The sequence below is a fragment of the Eutrigla gurnardus genome (assembly GCF_963514095.1).
Source record: "Eutrigla gurnardus genome assembly, chromosome: 6".
Taxonomy (NCBI): domain Eukaryota; kingdom Metazoa; phylum Chordata; class Actinopteri; order Perciformes; family Triglidae; genus Eutrigla; species Eutrigla gurnardus.
This window is the reverse complement of record NC_139920.1, coordinates 2,181,465-2,199,523: the sequence shown is the minus strand read 5'-3', so window position 1 is coordinate 2,199,523 and position 18,059 is coordinate 2,181,465. Positions and strand designations below refer to the sequence as shown.

The window sequence follows — 18,059 nt, the reverse complement described above, 5'->3', positions numbered from 1 at the left end:
TGGAAGTGTTAGACTGAAACGCCTTGGTTTTAGCTTTGCAAATCTATCTATGACCTTCCCTTGGTCAACATTAGCCAGCATCTCCCTCTCAATTGACATTATAGCCAAATTACTTAACCGCTCTTGACCCATTGTATTTCTCAGCCATGTGTGTAGTCGTCGGAGGGCACTGAAAGATCTTTCACAACTGCAGCTGGTGACTGGGATTGTCAAGGCAGCTTGAAAGATGGCCTTGAGGGAGGGGAACATATCCTTGTCCAAAAAGGAAAACACACTCTGAATGGTGGGTAGGTCTTTTTTTCTTTCAAGGAAATTTTTGGCAACAACAATTTCTTCAGGTTTCATGGGGATGGTTTCAAGTCGATTGTCTCTTTCTGCAAGTATTTGTGCAGGCCCTGAGTTACTGAGAGCAGTGTCTCAAACATGACAAGCATGTATGTAGCACCGGTATCACCACTTACTGCGCCACTGGACCAGTTCTAGGTTCTAAGGAGTGGGGAGCAAGAATAATTACACCAGAGACTGTTGCTTTAAATACAAAAAGCCAGCAATTTACTGAATGCAAAGCACAATACAAAGTACCCTGCAGGTTCTTAATATCAAGGCAAGTATAATTGGAAAAAGTATTTCACTCTCTCGTTTTGTTCTTTAGTTCACCTAGTTATCTTAGCTAAGCTAATTAGTTCAGTCTTTTTCCTAGGTTGCACCTATTTTAGAACTCTTATTTTTCTTCCTGAGTTAACTCATTTTCTTTCTTTTACGGGTAAGAAAATACCTTCAATACCTTCAATATGAACTAAATAAAAATAAAAGTATGACACTTCCAATCCAAGTTCAAGTCCAAATGTGAGTTCCAGTGTTCAGTGAAAAGTTTCAGTTGAATTCAGTCCAAAAATAATAATTCAATCGGTTCTCAGTTCAGTTCAATATAGTTCCTGATACTCCTTCCACTCTGGCAGCGAGTCACCATACACGGAGGATTTCCTCACTGATGCGATGGAGAAGGTGAGTCGAAGGTCTGGGTCTGGCTCGCCATCCTGAATCCCGTCTGTGCATGTGCACGCCCGCACACCGCCTACCAATCCTCGCTCCGGCCGAGCTTCAAACCAAGCAAAAAACCTGAACTGTGTAACAGGTCATAAACACAATAAATCTCCTTTTAAATACTCATTACACAAATAAATGTTTAACTGTGTTTGAGTTGTAACGTTACTGCTACGGTGCTTTTCCACCTCAAAAGGGCGGTGGAGCGGTCTCTTTCAACCTGCGGCTCCGTCTCACACACTAATTACTGCACAAACCTTTCATTTACACAGCACACAGTCACTTTTATAACATTCACAGTTTCCAATAACTCAAAATATTAACTGGTAAACAGTTTATGACGGAGCATTTCCTTGTTAACAGCTACGTTTTTAGTGTTAGCTTTCTGCCAGAGAAAAAAAAGTACAACACGGCAAAAATGAAAAGAAATCAACACAAAACTCACCAAAACCGGTGCGGCTTAGTTTTCATAAAATCCCCTTTAATTCCTGACCAGGTAAGTTATGTTTTTTCAACTGTGAAATCAACTTTTTCACTCCTTTTTCTATTAACCACCGCTCGTTCTCTCCGATTACTCTTCTGCTCTCTCTCTCAGGTCTCTGCTGCGCTGTCACTCGTCCCTTAAAGGGGCAGCGACATGAATTTTCAGTCAGCATACTTTTTAATCTTCAACATTAAATGATTGTTCTATTAACATTTTTAATGAACTCTGATGAATTAATTTGCATTAAATGAATCACGTTTATACTTAACTTATTCATGCAGCTTTTTATTTATTCTTATTTATGTCATATTTTAACATGGGTTACATGTAGATGGTGCTGAAATGGCAAAGCTTGCTTTCCGGCCCCTTAGCTACAGGTGCTGAAATGCTCCCCAAAGCCTGGATCAAAGCAGGAAGGTTTTGTAGAGTGGCCTTCACACTCTCAACCTGACATGCCCAGCGAGTTGTAGACAACTGAACAAGTTCCCGGGCCCCCACCCCAAGTTGCCTCTGAAATTCTTGCAATTTCTGATGGTGAAGAAGAGATGTGGAAAAGAAAGAGTAGTAACACTCCAGGAGAGTGCCTCTGGGATGGCTTTACAAGTGGCACAGAGAACAAGATTAAGCCCATGGGCAAAGCAGTGAACATATAATGCCTCTGGATGCTTTTCTCTGAATCGGGTTTGTACACCGCTCACTGCTCCGCTCATAACCGCAGCACCATCATAGGATTGAGCAACACATCTTAGGTGTCCTATTCCATGTGATGGACCTAGCATCAAACGAATCAAGCCGGGAAAATCCAAGGAATCTCTCTTTCACCAAGCCTTGTGGAGAAACATATCGTACACACAATGCAAGCTGCTCTGACTGATGATCCCTTGCTTCATTCACCATTATCGAGAACATTTCTGCCTCTTTAATTTCAGAGATGATCCTTGAAATTATAACTTCAGAGGTGCTTTGGATCATCTCATTCTGGGATGAGGGTGAAAGGTAAGTCGCACATGAAGTTGGTTTATAATTTTGAAGGAAAGGGTCAAATTTCTCAAGAAGCTGCATGCATTCCATAAAATTCCCCTTATTGTCACTCTCTGGTGATTCATTGTGCCCTCTAAAAGCAATGCCTTGCTTCCCAAGAAAGGCTGTCACTGATGCTATGCGTTTAAGATCCTGTGTTTAACTATCACTCATATGTGCGGCTTGTAGCTGCTCTGTGATGTCCCCATGGACCTGTGTGGATTTAAAGCTCTTCCACGGAATCATTGAGGCCTTATGCAGGTTGGATTTGTCATGCTCTCTAAAAGAGTCCAATGCTCTCTTCCAGTTAGTGTAACCTTTTGTGTTGAGTGTATCCTTTTGATCCCTTGTCTGTTTTGGTTTTCCATATATTCCAGCCATTCAAATGTTTCAAACCAACTTGATTGAAATGCTCTTTTTTGCTTGCCAAACATGCTGGAAGGAAAGCAGTGATTTTTTATGCTATGGTCCTGTGTCTGCGGTCCCCAAATCACTGACCTCAGTGTTATGGACTTCCTCACTGTTGTCTTCTTGGTCTCCTATCTTCCTTTTATCTTCCTTCTCTGTACTGTCATCTGTAAACAGAATATAACATCAGATTCATTTTATCATAGCAGACGTTATCAAAAAGCAATCATATAAGGGAACTTAAATTAGAAGAAGAATTTAAATTATTAATTTACCTGTTTCTGGTAACGGCTCCCCACATACGTGAGCCTCAGCCGAGTCAGCCTCCTTGTTTTTGAAAGAACGTATATCCATGATCTTTCGGTTGTTGCTAAAACGTCTTCCTCCAGCACGCCAACGGAATGGAAAACTGCAACTTCTTTAGTGGCTCGTTAATGTACAGTTATCATTATTTCTTCTGAAGTTGAATTATCCGGGGCTTAAGAAAAAACGTTCGGGGCTAAAGCCCCGGATGCCCAGGCCAGGCGACGCCACTGGTGGCAACAGGGCCCGACATCCTCTAGTGGGACCTTGGGCCTCATTTATAAAGCTTGCGTACAAAACGGGGCTGGAAACGTGCGTCGGCCACTTTCCACGCAAATGATGTGATCTATAAAAACCAAACTTGAGGGGAAAGTGTGCGTACCTGTAAGCAAACTCTGAGGCATGCTTACCGGTACGCACATTCTGGAGACTGGAGAGGAATCAGCGACACAGATGGAGCTGTGGTGAACTGAAGTCAGATTGTAGGAAGTAAATGTGAGAAGAACTATCATTTTTATGACTCGTACACATTTAATTTCACTCCAAATCATACGTTATATCCGCGTTATCATGATGAACTCCATTAGTGTAATTGATGATTTTACTGAGTGTTATTTTTTTCATAAACACCTTTTTTTTTAAATCCAACTCGTATCTTAAAGCAAAATAATTTTGAAATATTGAATCAGCGCTGTGCAGTGATGCCACTAACGCGCTACTTAGTAACACGTTACTGTAGTCGGACTACTTTTTTCAGTAACGAGTAGTCTAACGCGCTACTATTGCCAAACCAGTAGTCAGATTAAAGTTACTTATCCAAATACACGGTGCGTTACTATTTTTGTCAGGGGGTGACGTAGGTTAGCCAACACCTTCACGGACGGTCGCGTGTAGTCGGCTATACCGACAGAAACGTAAACAATGGAGGGGGAGAGATACGCATTTTCCAGCTGGAAATACAAGCATTATTTCGACTTCATCTCAGCAAAAGATGGCAACATAAAGGTTCGTTGTACACTCTGTGTTAACAACAAAGTGTTGTCTACTTTCAAGAATACAATGTCAAACTTGAAAAAACATTTAGAGTCACAGCATGGCACAACCACATTAAAAGAGCAGGTCCCACCTGATGACGGTGAAAAGGCGCAGCGTGTGAATAAACAAGACGCATTCTCGATTTCACTGAGCTCCTGCCAACTCAGTCTGTGCTGAAATGCGAGCGGAGTCTCTCTTGAGAGTGTTTAGTGGAGAAATGTCTTGCTGGTTGCTGGCCCCGCCCCCTCCCTTCATCATCACACCGCTCATACTTGAGGACTGTGTTCATCCTTTGTTCCATAAAACCACTCCTTGCTGCTCTAATGCTGGTTCAATATTCATAAAATGTACATTCATGATGTTAATGCCATTACAATATGCAAACAATTATTTAAGTTAAGTGAAGTCAAGAAAGACTGTCTTTATTTTTTTATATAAAAACATGTATTTTCTTTCAGGACATAGTTTTCAAGTGCAACTTAAAATGTCAGTGGATACATTGTTGATGTTACTGTTAAACTGTTAAACAAGCACGTCAATAAAGTGAGTATTGGCAAAATCGGTAGTCGGCAGCTGTTGAATGTAACTAATAAAGTAACTTGTAATGTAACTTAGTTACTTTTAAAATCAAGTAGTCAGTAGTCAGATTACTTTTTCAAAGTAACTGTGGCAACACTGGCGCTGTGTCACCGCAGGAGGAGGAGACAGCCCGACTGCATGTAATACAGGATACAATAAATACCCTCCCATTAGATCACTGCAGAACACTGCAGGAAGGTCTCCTTATTTACTGTGTATATGTCAGCAACACACATAAATACAGCCATTAAGCCATCGTAAACCGAGGGCCATCACCGTCACCCTCCTCTACGCCCAATGCTGCAGACTCTGGAAGGACTGAAACTATTTAACGTTTTGTTTTTTATACAATAAAAGTTTAAAATCTAATTACCCTTATACCTCTGGTCTCAGTCGCGTCTGTGTCTCCCTCCTTTCTGGACACAATACCCATCAAAGTCACATCAAAGTCAAACTTGCTCTAATCAGTCCCTCCAGGAAGTCGCGATGTCGCTATTGCAACTGTTAATGCAAATTCAACCAATCCCCGTGAATTTTGCGCGGCCTTGAAATTTTATCCAATCACCGCAACTTTTTTGCAAATTTGACCAATCAGCTTAGCCCCCCTCATGCGCATGCGTCATCACAATAGACTGACTCACTTCCTTGTATACAGCGCGAAAAATGAAGAGATGTGTGATGCACCGCGTGCAATATTGTGGTGGAACACAAACGCAAGTCATCGCTTGACCGGCACTTTTCTACCGCAAAACATGCCCGGAGAATGGCTACGCGACGGCTACAGACACGGCAAGTGACCATGACAGAGGCTGTTGCATCCAGATCTGTTGCAAGTGCTGAAAGAAACAAGGTGAGTTCAATTAAAATGCCCGTTCATGGAAAATGTTAGTAAAGCATAAGCTACAAAGTTGTATTGGCGTGCTTGTCTCGAGTCGGGTCGGGCTTGATTTTTTGGACCCGATCTAAGCTCTATTTGTCTCCGTTTCAGTGTCAGCGTGTGTGTGTGTGTGTGTGTGTGTGTGTGTGAGAGAGAGAGAGAGAGAGAGAGAGAGAGAGAGATGCAGAGGAGAGTATACACAAAATAAGTTCACAAAAAATCCTATTAATATGGGCTACTGGGTAACTTATCTTAACTAGTTTAATTGCATTACATCTTTACTAACAAATATATATGCATATATTTTTTCCCTTAAGATTTGTGAAGATTGGGTTTCCACTTGCACTGCAGTCAACATTCCACTCTCTAAAAGTGACCACCCTGCAATGCGAAGATTCATCATGGAAAATGTAAGGTAACAGATTTGTTATTGTCACTGACAGTAAGGTGATATCAATGTTCTGTGCACTTTAAACTTTAATCATATGCAAATAAAGCATATTTTGTTAAAAATTGTTGGAATCCTGAGCTTTTTTGGGTAAGGTTACATAGAACACTAAAAACAGTTGCAACTAGTTTTGTAAATTCCCTTGCTCCTGGAATGCTATTGAAAAAATTAAAGCCACAAAACATGGCAACTTTCGCCGCAACTTTATGAAAAAGCTGCCGCAAAATCAGGCATTTTAGGCCGCAACAATCACAAAAAAAGCCCGCGAAATCCTGGAGGGACTGAATACTCAAGCAATACATTAAATACATGTTGGTAAAGGAGCAGAAAGATGTAATTTACCTTCAGATCACCGTCTGCTTTGTCCCACTGACGCCGTTGACTGCAGCAGCAATGTGTTGCCACTCGCACTGCTTCTTTTTATTCGTGATCCCGCTGCTGTGGCCACTAAATAAAATTATTTTCTGGGCCTCCACCTCCCCAACAAGTGTCTCTTTCTCCGTTTCTGAAAAGCTTTTTTCTGACCTGTCGCCGTGATTCACCGCACGAGAACAATTGCATGCCGGCTCATTAATATGGTGAAAAGTGGGCGTGTACAGGGCGGGTTTCAGGTATGTACACTTGTAGGTGATCCTGTGATTTATAAAGGGAACATTGCCTACAGCTTGCGTGCGCAGTTTTATAAATCTGATTTTTTTTTGGTGCATGCAAACTTTGGCTTTTGGCCGTACGTACACTTTTAGTAAGGATCCTATGCACAGTTTTAAATGAGGCCCCTGGTCTCACAGCTCAGCACGCTGCAGCTCCTTGACTATCACCACAGAACACCATACTTGGCATGTCCACCATTGGCACCACAGGATCACAGGCATGAAAGAGTCCGGAGACAGCGTGGTAAACGATATACAGCCTGTAGCTCCTGGTGCAGACAATGTGACTAGAGGGTGTAGGCAGTTCCTGGATGACGTAGGCATTGACGCCATTGACTGGCCCTCTTGTTCCATTGACCTAAATGCAATGAGCACCTTTGGAATGTATCAGTGGATCTGATGTTGCCAAGTTGCCACAGACTGTCCAGGAGCTCACTGATGCTCTGATTCAAATAAATGCATGAACCATCAGCTGATTGGGCTGACTTTACATGAGCTGCTATCAGTTGATATAGCTGGAATGTGGGCAGAGCATCGTTACCTGCCTGAACTAATGCTATGTTACATTTTTTTTAAAGCACTTTCCTCAGGTTCCAGGATATTGATCAGTTGGTTCTCCCAACAGGGCCAAAGGATGACAAGAGACAGTCGCAAAGCATGCTGATTTTAATCAGTTCTTTAGGGAAAAAACAACCACAGGGTCTTTGACGAGGACTGAGACTATAACATAAAGAAAAACAAACCCCAATTCCCCCAAAATACCAGGATTAACAGCTTCATCTCTATGTGGTTCACTTGTAGAAAATATAGATTAGTTGCACCAGAAAAACAAAACTCAGGGGTCAGACCCAGCTAAAAGTGCGGCAGGGGAAGAGGGAGGGGAAATTGTCTGTTAGATTTGGCAGGTGGGTTACAAAGTGCTCTAAGAAGGAATAAACATTCCCGAACCAGTCCATAGCTATTGTCACTGTCCTTCATGCTCAACAGGCACTTCACGGTTGATCTTTATCATAAAGTGTGTGAGTGAGTGTGTGTGTGTCCGGTGTGTGTTTTTGACTTGTACAACTATCTTTGTGAGGACCAATTTGAGCTATGGACCTAAGGACTGAGGACATTATTTTCAGGATATTTTGAGTGGTCCTCACAGTGGGACAGACCTGCAGAGGCCTGTTTCAGGGTTCAGACTTGGTTTTAAAGTTCAGGTTAGAATAAGGTTTCGGGTAATGATTCGGGTCAAGCACAGAAGGCAACCTCAGGTTCTGGAAAGTGACACCAGTGCAAAGTGTCTTAAACATGCAGTCTATCTACTGGCCATCAGGGGGTGACTCTTCTGGTTGCAAAAACAAGTCTGATGGTATGCAAGTCTGTGAGAAAATTACCCTTCTTCTCAGTTCAATTACATTTTATTTATAATGTCATATCATAACTATCTCAGGAAACTTTTCACATCCTACTACTCAACATCCTACGACTAATGGAACAGTGATACGCAGAAAAAAGATACGAAAACCACAAAGACAGGAAGACAAATAAATACAATACAAAACCCCTTCCCCACATAATTACGCCCCTTCTTCCAAAGCTCTTGCTAGAACTAAAATTTTGAGACATGACCTTCATTTTGATCTTGACTAGGTGACTTGAGGACCAAATTTTGCCGAGATGCCACACACGAGGAAAACAACACCACTGTTGTGACTGGTGAAATTTGGGGATTTTCAAGTTATGATTTGACAAATTATTAAATTAGATTATTAAAGATTATTAAACTTTAAGAGGAAAGGCAGAGAAAGTAGGGCACACCTATGAAGGCACAGAGAGAGAATGTACTGTGAAAGATGAGGGAGAGTGAGGGGTAGATCAGCTGTACAAAGGGCTCCCAGTAGAAAGTGAATAGAATTCTGGTGTCTTTGATCATGACTATCTCCCTGTTTGTTTTCAGGCTTTAGTTTGACAAAACCCTTCATCCTGGCCCTGTGAAGTACAGAACACAGTGTTTCATTTAGCCTGCTGCTTAGCACCGCAGATCCATGGCTAATGGTGCTGCACTGTACTGGGGAAGGAGAATAGTTTGGATGCTGTGGAGTATTTATTTATTTTTGTTTTAAAATCCTGCTGTTTTTATGGCTTCAAAAGCTCACCTCACTATTTCTTAGTATGTAGGCTGGGCAATGCCTGCAGTAACTGATTTGTTTGGCCTCTTAGGGCAGCAGGAAAAAAAACTGTCCATACAACATTTAAGTTGATATGGTGAGCTTGTTTGGAAACAGTTGCTTATACATCGCCAGCAGTTATGGAACAGCATTATCTTTTATTTGGAGTTGAGTTGCTGGCCACTTGGTTAATATGCAATCAATATTCACTGTCCTTAGCTCTGTGTCTCCTTACAGAAATGTGTGGCTTTTAACTGCTAAATGCTACAATATGTATGTCTATATGTTGTTTAGTGCTGAGCAAGAAGTGTAAAAGGGGTTCTTTTAGACCTGGAAGCTGCAGCCTGCTGCATCAGATAATGCAGCTATGAGCGAGAAACAACAGTAGTTGTTTTGAAGCTCCGTAAAGCCGAGGAGAGCTGCAGATTCAGTTAATAACTATGTAGAGTCGTCCATCATGTCCACAATCATTCTAAACAGTACCATTGATATTATATTTAAATATTGGTCATAACGGCTTCAAGTAAGCTCATGCAACTTCTTCATGCTACTAAATGTCTTGTTGAAGTCAAGTGTTACACACCAGGGTTATGTTTTTACTACAATTAATTCACATTTCAACATGATCATGTTTTGTTTTTCAGAATGTGAATATACAAAGCTTGATTTTCCTGAGCTTTTGCACCGCGACTTAATGCATCAACCAATCAATTGTGTTGTGCCTACATTCATGAAACAACAACATCCATCCAGGCTCCATAGTCCGAACCAAGACTGCAAACTTTATTATATCTTTTAACCTTGACAAAGGCAACGCATTCTGGGCCTACTCCTTCCGTGCATACCTTTCACAGTAAAAGGCTATAAGATAATATCTGCATGCATGTATTCCACTTTTCATGAGTTTTACTTGTCATGCCCCCAGTATGTAAAGGGGTTAAGAGAGAAGGAAACATAATCTTGCTCTTTTGCAGTTATTTTAGCAAGTGCTAACAGTGGTGCTGCTAACACCACAATAACAAAACAGGAAGGAGACCACATACTTCGACATCAACAACTGTGTTGCCGTGGTGACTGACTGACAGGCTGCAGGTTGTAGAGACGGTTTGAGTTGAGGGATGGATTTTATTTTATATGGTGTTAAGCAAAATAATTGTGAGGCTGACAAATGTATCTTATCTGCAACTTAGCATTGACCAACATGGTCCAACCAGATACGAGGTTTCACCTGGTCTTGTTTTCTTTAATCTGATTATGTTTTACATGCCAGAATCAAAATAAAAAACTGTTTGATTACCAAGTATGTTTGCACATACAACAACATTGTCTTGGCATTTGATGCAGTCAAGGGACATAAATACAATAGGAAATGTACGATAGAGAATATGAAAAAGGATCACATTAAAAAATTCTAAAGTTGAAGAGATTTACAATGAAGAGGTTATAGAAAATGGTGTTCATAAAAGACAGTTAAAGGAAAAATATTCATCAGTAATCACAAGACATTCTCAAGAAAAGGACAAATGCATGTTGCAATATGTTGACCAGACTAGGAAAAATCTTGTCAAACGATCATGTCAAGAATGTTAAATTGTCCCCAGAGTTATAAAACATCAGCAGAGTAACAGTCAAGAAACCATTTGTGGTTTTCAAAAATAAATAGTTCCAATGATGCCTTAAACTTAGTGATCAATCATACCGGCGTATACCTTCAAGTTTGCTTTGTTTGTGTGCTGAATTCTAACCGCTCATCTCATCAAGTAGTTGCAGAGAAACGCAGCTTGACCTCAGAAACCTCCAGCTGCAAGAAATCTCCTGGACTCAAATAGCACGTGAAGCCCTGACTTTGTGAGAGTGCACCATAGATGTGACCATGTATTTTAATTCTTCTCTTCTCAATGTAGACCATGAGGCTCCTTTTTGGGGAATGCTGCACATATTCAGCTTGACAGACACTAAGGGGCATATTTTGAGACAGATGCTGTGCTCAATAATTCACATATTTATTCAGAGGCCGCACACAAAGAGGCTTCATAAAAACGTACTGCCTGTGTCTTCTTGGAATTGGTAAATATGTGAATTATTAAGTAATATCATATTCCCTGAATGAGCTCACACTGTGGCTGCTATACTGCCTGGTTGAGATTGTTGGTGCATCCCACATTTTACCCAAGCTATTTAACTAATTCCTTAAAATGAAGGTACTTCAAGGTGCAAGGTGCACTAAATAATGTGCATTTGTAGCACCCATGGCCCCTATTACATCTAAACTCTATAATGACCTTTAGACTAATTTCAATGAGACAAAGGCGTTTTCTACAGATGATTGCGATTGGTTGGCACCATCTGAAAAATATAAATTAATAAATAGCTGCATCCGTCTTTAATTCAGAAACTTGTTTGTGATCTGTAATAGCTATTTTTCCATGTGTTTAAAGCAATACATGACAAAACATTTCATACATTTTCCAAAGCCTCATGAGCTGGATGCAGCCGGAGAAGGCTTTGCTGCACTGATTCAGAATGAGGCTTTCCAAAAAATTGTGGGTGCTATTGACGGGTGCCACATTAGGATCAAGGTACTTGCAGGTCCTGCCTCCAGTGATTACCTGAACCGAAAGCTGTTTCATTCCATCCAGCTCCAAGCAGTTTGTGACAGTGGAGACATGTTTTTGGATACCTTTACTGGCTACTGAGGATCTATGCATGGCACTAGAGTGCTCATCTGTACCCTCCTGTGAGTTATTTCATTGTAGGGGATGGTGGGTATCCCTGCATGGAGCAAGGTACACCCTACAGGGAGCCACTACAGGGCCAGGACCAGGAGCGCTACATTTACATTCACATTCACATTTAGGTCATTTAGCAGACGCTTTTGTCCAAAGCGACTTACAATAAGTACATTTGTCAAAAGAAAGAAACAAAGAAACCACAACATATCATCGCCGATAAAGTAAGAGCTAAAAATTAACAAGTGTTAGATCCTCGTCTGAGTAAAGTAGTAGCTGTTCAGCAAAACATACCTTAAGAGCAACAGTGCTATGATCAAAGTGCTATAGGTAAGGTTTTTTTGGGGGGGGGGGGGGGGGGGGGGGGGGTTGGGGTGTTAGTGGGTCATGCTATGCAGGTGAAGTCTGAACAGGTGAGTTTTTTTCGGAAGATGGCAAATGACTCTGCTGTCCTGACATTGGTCGGGAAGTCGTTCCACCACTGAGGTGCCAGAACAGAGAAGAGTCTCGACTTTGCTGAGCGACGTTTGTTTGATTTCAGCGATGGTGGTACTAACTCGGCCAGCTGAAGTAGAGGAGCGAAGTGCTCGCTTCGGGGCGTGTGGTTTGACCAGTGTTTGAAGGTAGATGGGTGCCGTTCCATTGATGGCCTTGAAGGCCAGTGCCATCGTCTTGAATTGGATGCGTGCTGCAACAGGGAGCCAGTGGAGGTCACGGAGGAGGGGGGTCACATGGGAGAATTTGGGTAGATTGAAGACAAAGCGTGCTGCAGCGCTCTGGATATGCTGCAATGGTTTAGTCGCAGAGGCTGGGAGTCCAGCCAGGAGAGAGTTGCAGTAGTCAAGGCGGGAGATGACCAGTGCTTGGACCAGGAGTTGCGTTGCATCCTTTGTGAGGAAGGTCCGAATCCTGCGGATATTGTAGAGGGCAAATCTGCAGGATCGGGCCACAGCAGTGATGTTGGGGGTGCAGGATAGTTGGTCATCGAGGATTACCCCCAGGTTCCTCACAGTTGAGGAAGGCAATACTGTGATGCCCTCGACAGTGACCGACAGGTCCATGCGAGGGCAGTCTTTCCCCGGGATGAAGAGGAGTTCAGTTTTATTCAGGTTAAGCTTGAGGTGATGTGCAGTTGTCCAGACAGAGATGTCTGCCAGACAGTCCGAGATGCAAGTTGCAATGTGAGTGTCGGAGGTTGGGGGAAAAGAGAGGAATAGCTGGGTGTCATCTGCGTAACAATGGTAGGAGAATCCATGCGATGTAATTACAGAGCCTAGTGATCGGGTGTATAGTGAGAACAGACGCGGTCCTAATACTGAGCCTTGAGGGACACCCGTGTCCAGAGAACAGGGTTTGGACATAGAGCCATTTCATGTGACCTGCAATTTAAAACAATTGCATGTTTTATAACATAAGACCTTTTTATACAACATTAAAATAAAATATAACATAATAAAGCTATTCAGCTAGTTATATACAAACTAAAATCTACTAATTAGGTGGCTGGTGACTGGTGTGTAAGTGCCTGCTTCTTAAAGCTCCTTTTAAAGCAATCAGAGAAGTGCATGTTTTAACCTCCTTAGCTAGTTTGTTCCAGTGCACTGCTGCACTGTACATAAAACTGTTTTTACCCATATTGGATTTAAAACAGCAGGGTACGATGTCTGTGAAGCTACCTCGAGGGGAATATTTGCGGGACTCACCCACCATTGAAAAATGATTTAATAGGTACTTTGGCACCTTATTTAAAATTACTTTAAAAGTAAGTAGCATCTTCATATCCACTTCCCGCTTTTCAACTGCCAGTTTAGTTTTTTAAAATGCTGAGAATCCAGGAATCCAGATATTTGAGCAGCATCAAAAGGATTACAAAACTGCTTTAAACGCTGCCCAGTCGTCCTACTACTCAACTGTCATCAATAGTAGTAGGGACTCAAGTGAACCGGTCCCTCCGACCTGCCAACACTGCTGTTACCTCCTCCACTGAGCAGTGTAACAACTTCCTTCATTAATTCCAGGACTAATTTGACTCCATTAATAACACAATTCTCTACATGCCACCCATTGCTGTGGAACTGCCAGCTCCTGTCATTCCAGTCACTGGTCTTTCCATCTCTTCTCCTACCAACACAGCTGCTGTGTCTGAATTGGTTAACCAGTTGAAGAACACCACCTGCTCTCTTGACCATCTCCCAAAACCTCTGGTCAAGATCTGCCTTCCTGCTCTGCTGCTCTCCATCACAGCCATCATCAATCCATCCCTCAGCACCGGGATCGTTCCAGATGAACTCAAACACGCAGCTGTCACTCCTGTTTTTAAGAAAGTAGGGGCCAACCCATCCGACCTGTCTAACTTTATGCCCATTTCCAACCTCCCCTTCCTGGCCAAAGTCCGAGAACGTGTTCTCTTCAGCGAACTACGACAGCATCTGACTGACCAAGACCTCCTAGAACCTTTCCAGTCTGACTTCAGAGCAAGACACAACACTGAGACGGCCCTAGTTGAGGTCACCAATGACCTGCTGCTGACTCCATCTTGATCCTCCTGGACCAGAGTGCAGCATTTGATATGGTGAACCACAACATCCTCCTAGACCTTATGAAGAACCTCCTCTGCCTTAGTGGATCAGTTCATCAATGGTTTCGTTCCTACCTCTCTGGCCAATCTCATCATGTCACCATTGGGTCCAGCATGTCAGAAAGCATGGAGATTCGCCAAGGTGTTCCACAAGGCTCTGTCCTTGGGCCGTTGCTCTTCTGCATTTACATGCTTCCACTGGGCAGCAGCATCGGCAAATATGGCCTTAGTTACCATTGTTATGCTGACGACACGCAGCTATATGTGTCTACCACGAACAGCATCATTCACAAAGCCACCTCGCTCCTCGCCAGCTGCCTGCAGGATATTAAAGCCTCGATGCAACTAAGCTTTCTCTTTTTTTAAATCGCCAACAAGGACTAAATATGAGTTTTTTAGCCCTTTTACTTTATTTTTCTTTTTTAGATGTGAAGCGCATTGGGTCCTAGAAATGCGCTACACAAGACTGATTTATTATTATTATTTAGTGGTGAGCAATCACAGAGTTTTATGTACATTACTGCCACCTACCTACAGGTGATATTCAAGATATTCTCTTGCACCAAATGCATAACTGCAATGCATTGCGGGTGATATCCACCTCTCGAGTGACCATCGTTGTTCACTTGGCAGCTCAACGACCTTAAGAGATGTTAGTGTTTTTCTTGGAAATTGGCATCCTCGTGGTGGCACAAATGTGTTTCTGAATGACATGATTTTAATTGAAAAGGATTCATGTGATGTCATGTGTGACAATTGCCTTTCTTTCTTTACCTCATTTTAGACCACCAGTTTCCTGTCAGAAGCCCAATTTTCTGCTGAGTCACCAGAGACCCTGGATCCACTTTTCAAGTTCCATGAGACCATTGCTAAGGTAAGACCACAACAGTGAATCACTCCTAGCAATAAACCTTTATCATTACATTACATTTAACATTACAGTGACCATCATGTCTGCCAACAGATTTAACACTTTGACAGTCCGATGCATCTCATCTTCTTGAACCTCTTTTCTACCAATTTAAAGTTCCCATATTATACTGTTTTTCATCAATTCCACACAGCTGTCTGAGGTCCAACAACACTGTTTTTGATATGCATTGGTCCTGAATTTCAGCTGTCTAAAAGTTGCTCAAATGAGCTCTGCTGAGCTCTCCTGAGAACAGGCTGCTTCTGTTTCTGCACCTTTAAATGCTAATGAGCTCCGTCTGTCATCGCCGACTCAGAGCGAGACAGGATGCTGCAATAGCAGCAGCATGCGCCAATGTTTACAATGGATGTATCGCTATGGCTCGTCTATGTGACTCAGGTGAAGTTGCTGGGTCCTGTATGGTTGGGGCAGATCCTTTTTCGAAGGTCAGTGTCGAGGCAAAGCCAGCTCTGCTTTGTTACTGAAGCAGCCCGATGTGAAGTGGTTAGCACACACATAGAAGCTACAGCCAGTGTTGTGCATGAACAAGTTCAAAAGAACGCGTTCATTGAACACATTCATTTTTCTGTGAACTTTGAACTGAACGCAAAGCATTTGTAAATAAAGAACTTGAACGTGAATTAGTTCAGATTGTGTGAAATGAACGACGAACGTCAATGTTGCGGTCCAATTAAACGTTACAGATTTTTTTTTCTCTTGATGAGTCGAGTGACACGACCTGCTCGCACTTTAGAAACAGCATAGTATCTCTTCTATAAGTTCAGCAAAACACTACTCGAGCACAACCAAACTTTCGCATGAGTAAACACCAGCTTTGGCTCACCTCGCAGCTTAACTCACCTCACCACGGATTTCGTCTCTCCATCCCCGTCCGCCGACGATCCTTTCCATCGAGATCAGGACCATAATCCACCAGAAGCCGACGCCACCTCCGTTCCCGAGACCTCGACTTCAGTGGCGAAAACGACGTCCAGGACGCAAGCGACTTCGAAGAAAACCAACTGGGGGCCGTTTTGCACTAGTTTCGCATTCATTCCATTTAATCGTATATTATTTTGAATGTATCTGCGTCATATTATACATCATTTGAAAGCTGCGAGTCCCGTGAATCGAACGAAACAAGCTCACAAAAACACGATTCATATTACATTTCCGTGAGTTCACGTCAGAGACAACTGACCAGTATTACTCGGTTGTGTGAAAGTTTAACTTCCGTACGGGGCAGTCCCAGCCCAAGAAGATAAAATGTATCCAGCACCCGGAAACGAGGTTCGTTCTGACCGAGATCTTGCGGGAGCCCTGCCATTCCGAGCCCAGGCCCGCCATACTTTACTGTGGCCTGAACAAATTCTATATTCATGAAGTGAGGATTTCTTCGGTTTATCCTTGGGCTTCCAACAAAAGAACCGGGGGCTAATAGTACCATCAAACACAGCCCTAAGAAAACAAGAGCAGTAGCAAAGCAGAGACAGAGATCCTCTGCCAGATCAAACAACTCCGGAGTTTCCGCCACCACTTCTTGTCATCTCTACAATCAAGAGGGAGCGCCCAGACGGATTCCAGGACCCTCCAACTTCCATCAGGATTGTCATCATCAGCAAAAGCAACCTACAACCCCAAGGGCAAACGCCACAGCGCCCACCGCCATCCAGTTCCAGCCATCACCGCAGCTAACCTTCGCAGGGGCTGCTGGCACCGGGATGCCAGCGCCCCCTCGCCGCTTTTCCAACAACCACAGCAGCCCGTTTCAGCCAAAGCTCCTGGCACCGGGATGCCAGCGCCCCCCCACCGTTTTTCTAACAACCACAGCAACTCGTTTCAGCCGGGGCTGCTGGCACTGGGACGCCAGCGCCCGCCCCGCCGCCTTCCAACAACAACAGCAGCCCGTTCACCCGGGGCTTTCTGGCACCGGGATGCCAGCACCCCCCGCCGTTTCTCCAACAACCACAGCAACTCCTTTCAGCCGGTCCCCCCGCCGCTTTTCAATAACCACCATAGCTCGCTTCAGCCCGGGCTCCTGGCACCAAGAGGCCAGTGCCGGGATGCACTAACTACATCGACTTCGCACTCCCTATCTCGCGTTCCCTCCATCAACCACCCGCAGACAGATTTATTGTAGGATACGAGGGTGTCCCCACTCTAAAGTGAGAGCACCCACACGTTCCAGAGAGCTTACTCCTACAGAGTTCGCTTGCGCCTTCTCCCTTTACAGAGACGCTCTCTGTTCCAAACTCCCCACGCAACGCAATGAACTGGACGATTACTTGTCCACCATTCTTAATCTGGCCCTCCGCTTTGACAACATGGTTTCTATCAATACCACACATACTATGTCTTCCATCCTCCATTTCCTAACTCCGCATCAGCATCGGTATCGTATCAGTATTGCAACCAGTAAATACTCCGGCAAGAAACGCACCATTATCGATCTTAGTGCCCCATGGCAGTACCATTCCCAGCACCAATAGCTTGATCCAGAGCGAAGAATTTTCTCTCCACTACGCCACCATCAACCTTGCCATCGCTTTAATAAACCCACTGGTAAAGGGCTCTCTCTCAAAAACCCCCCCAAAAAAACAACATCACTACGCCACCATCAACCTTGCCATCGCTTTAATAAACCCACTGGTAAAGGGCTCTCTCTCAAAAACCCCCCCAAAAAAACAACATCAATACGCCACCATCAACCATGCCATCGCCCTTATTAAACTCGCCGGCAAAGGGTCGCGGCTCTCAAAAAACCAACATCACCAGCGCCTTCAAAGTCACCCTATCTACCCCGACTTCTGGCGTTCTTCGGTGTCCGCTGATGTGGTGCAT

At 43.4% G+C, this 18,059-nt stretch overlaps 1 protein-coding gene across 1 annotated transcript in view; it reads left to right on the top strand.

Moving 5' to 3' along the window:
* naaladl2 (N-acetylated alpha-linked acidic dipeptidase like 2) overlaps window positions 1-18,059 on the top strand; it is a gene marked incomplete at both ends in the record, with an annotated part of 796,426 nt that overhangs the window by 563,525 nt on the left and 214,842 nt on the right. The window contains one exon of the mRNA XM_084012385.1: window positions 15,093-15,182. Within this exon, the coding sequence (XP_083868511.1) occupies window positions 15,093-15,182 (90 nt within the window). The remainder of the gene's footprint in view (window positions 1-15,092; window positions 15,183-18,059) is intronic.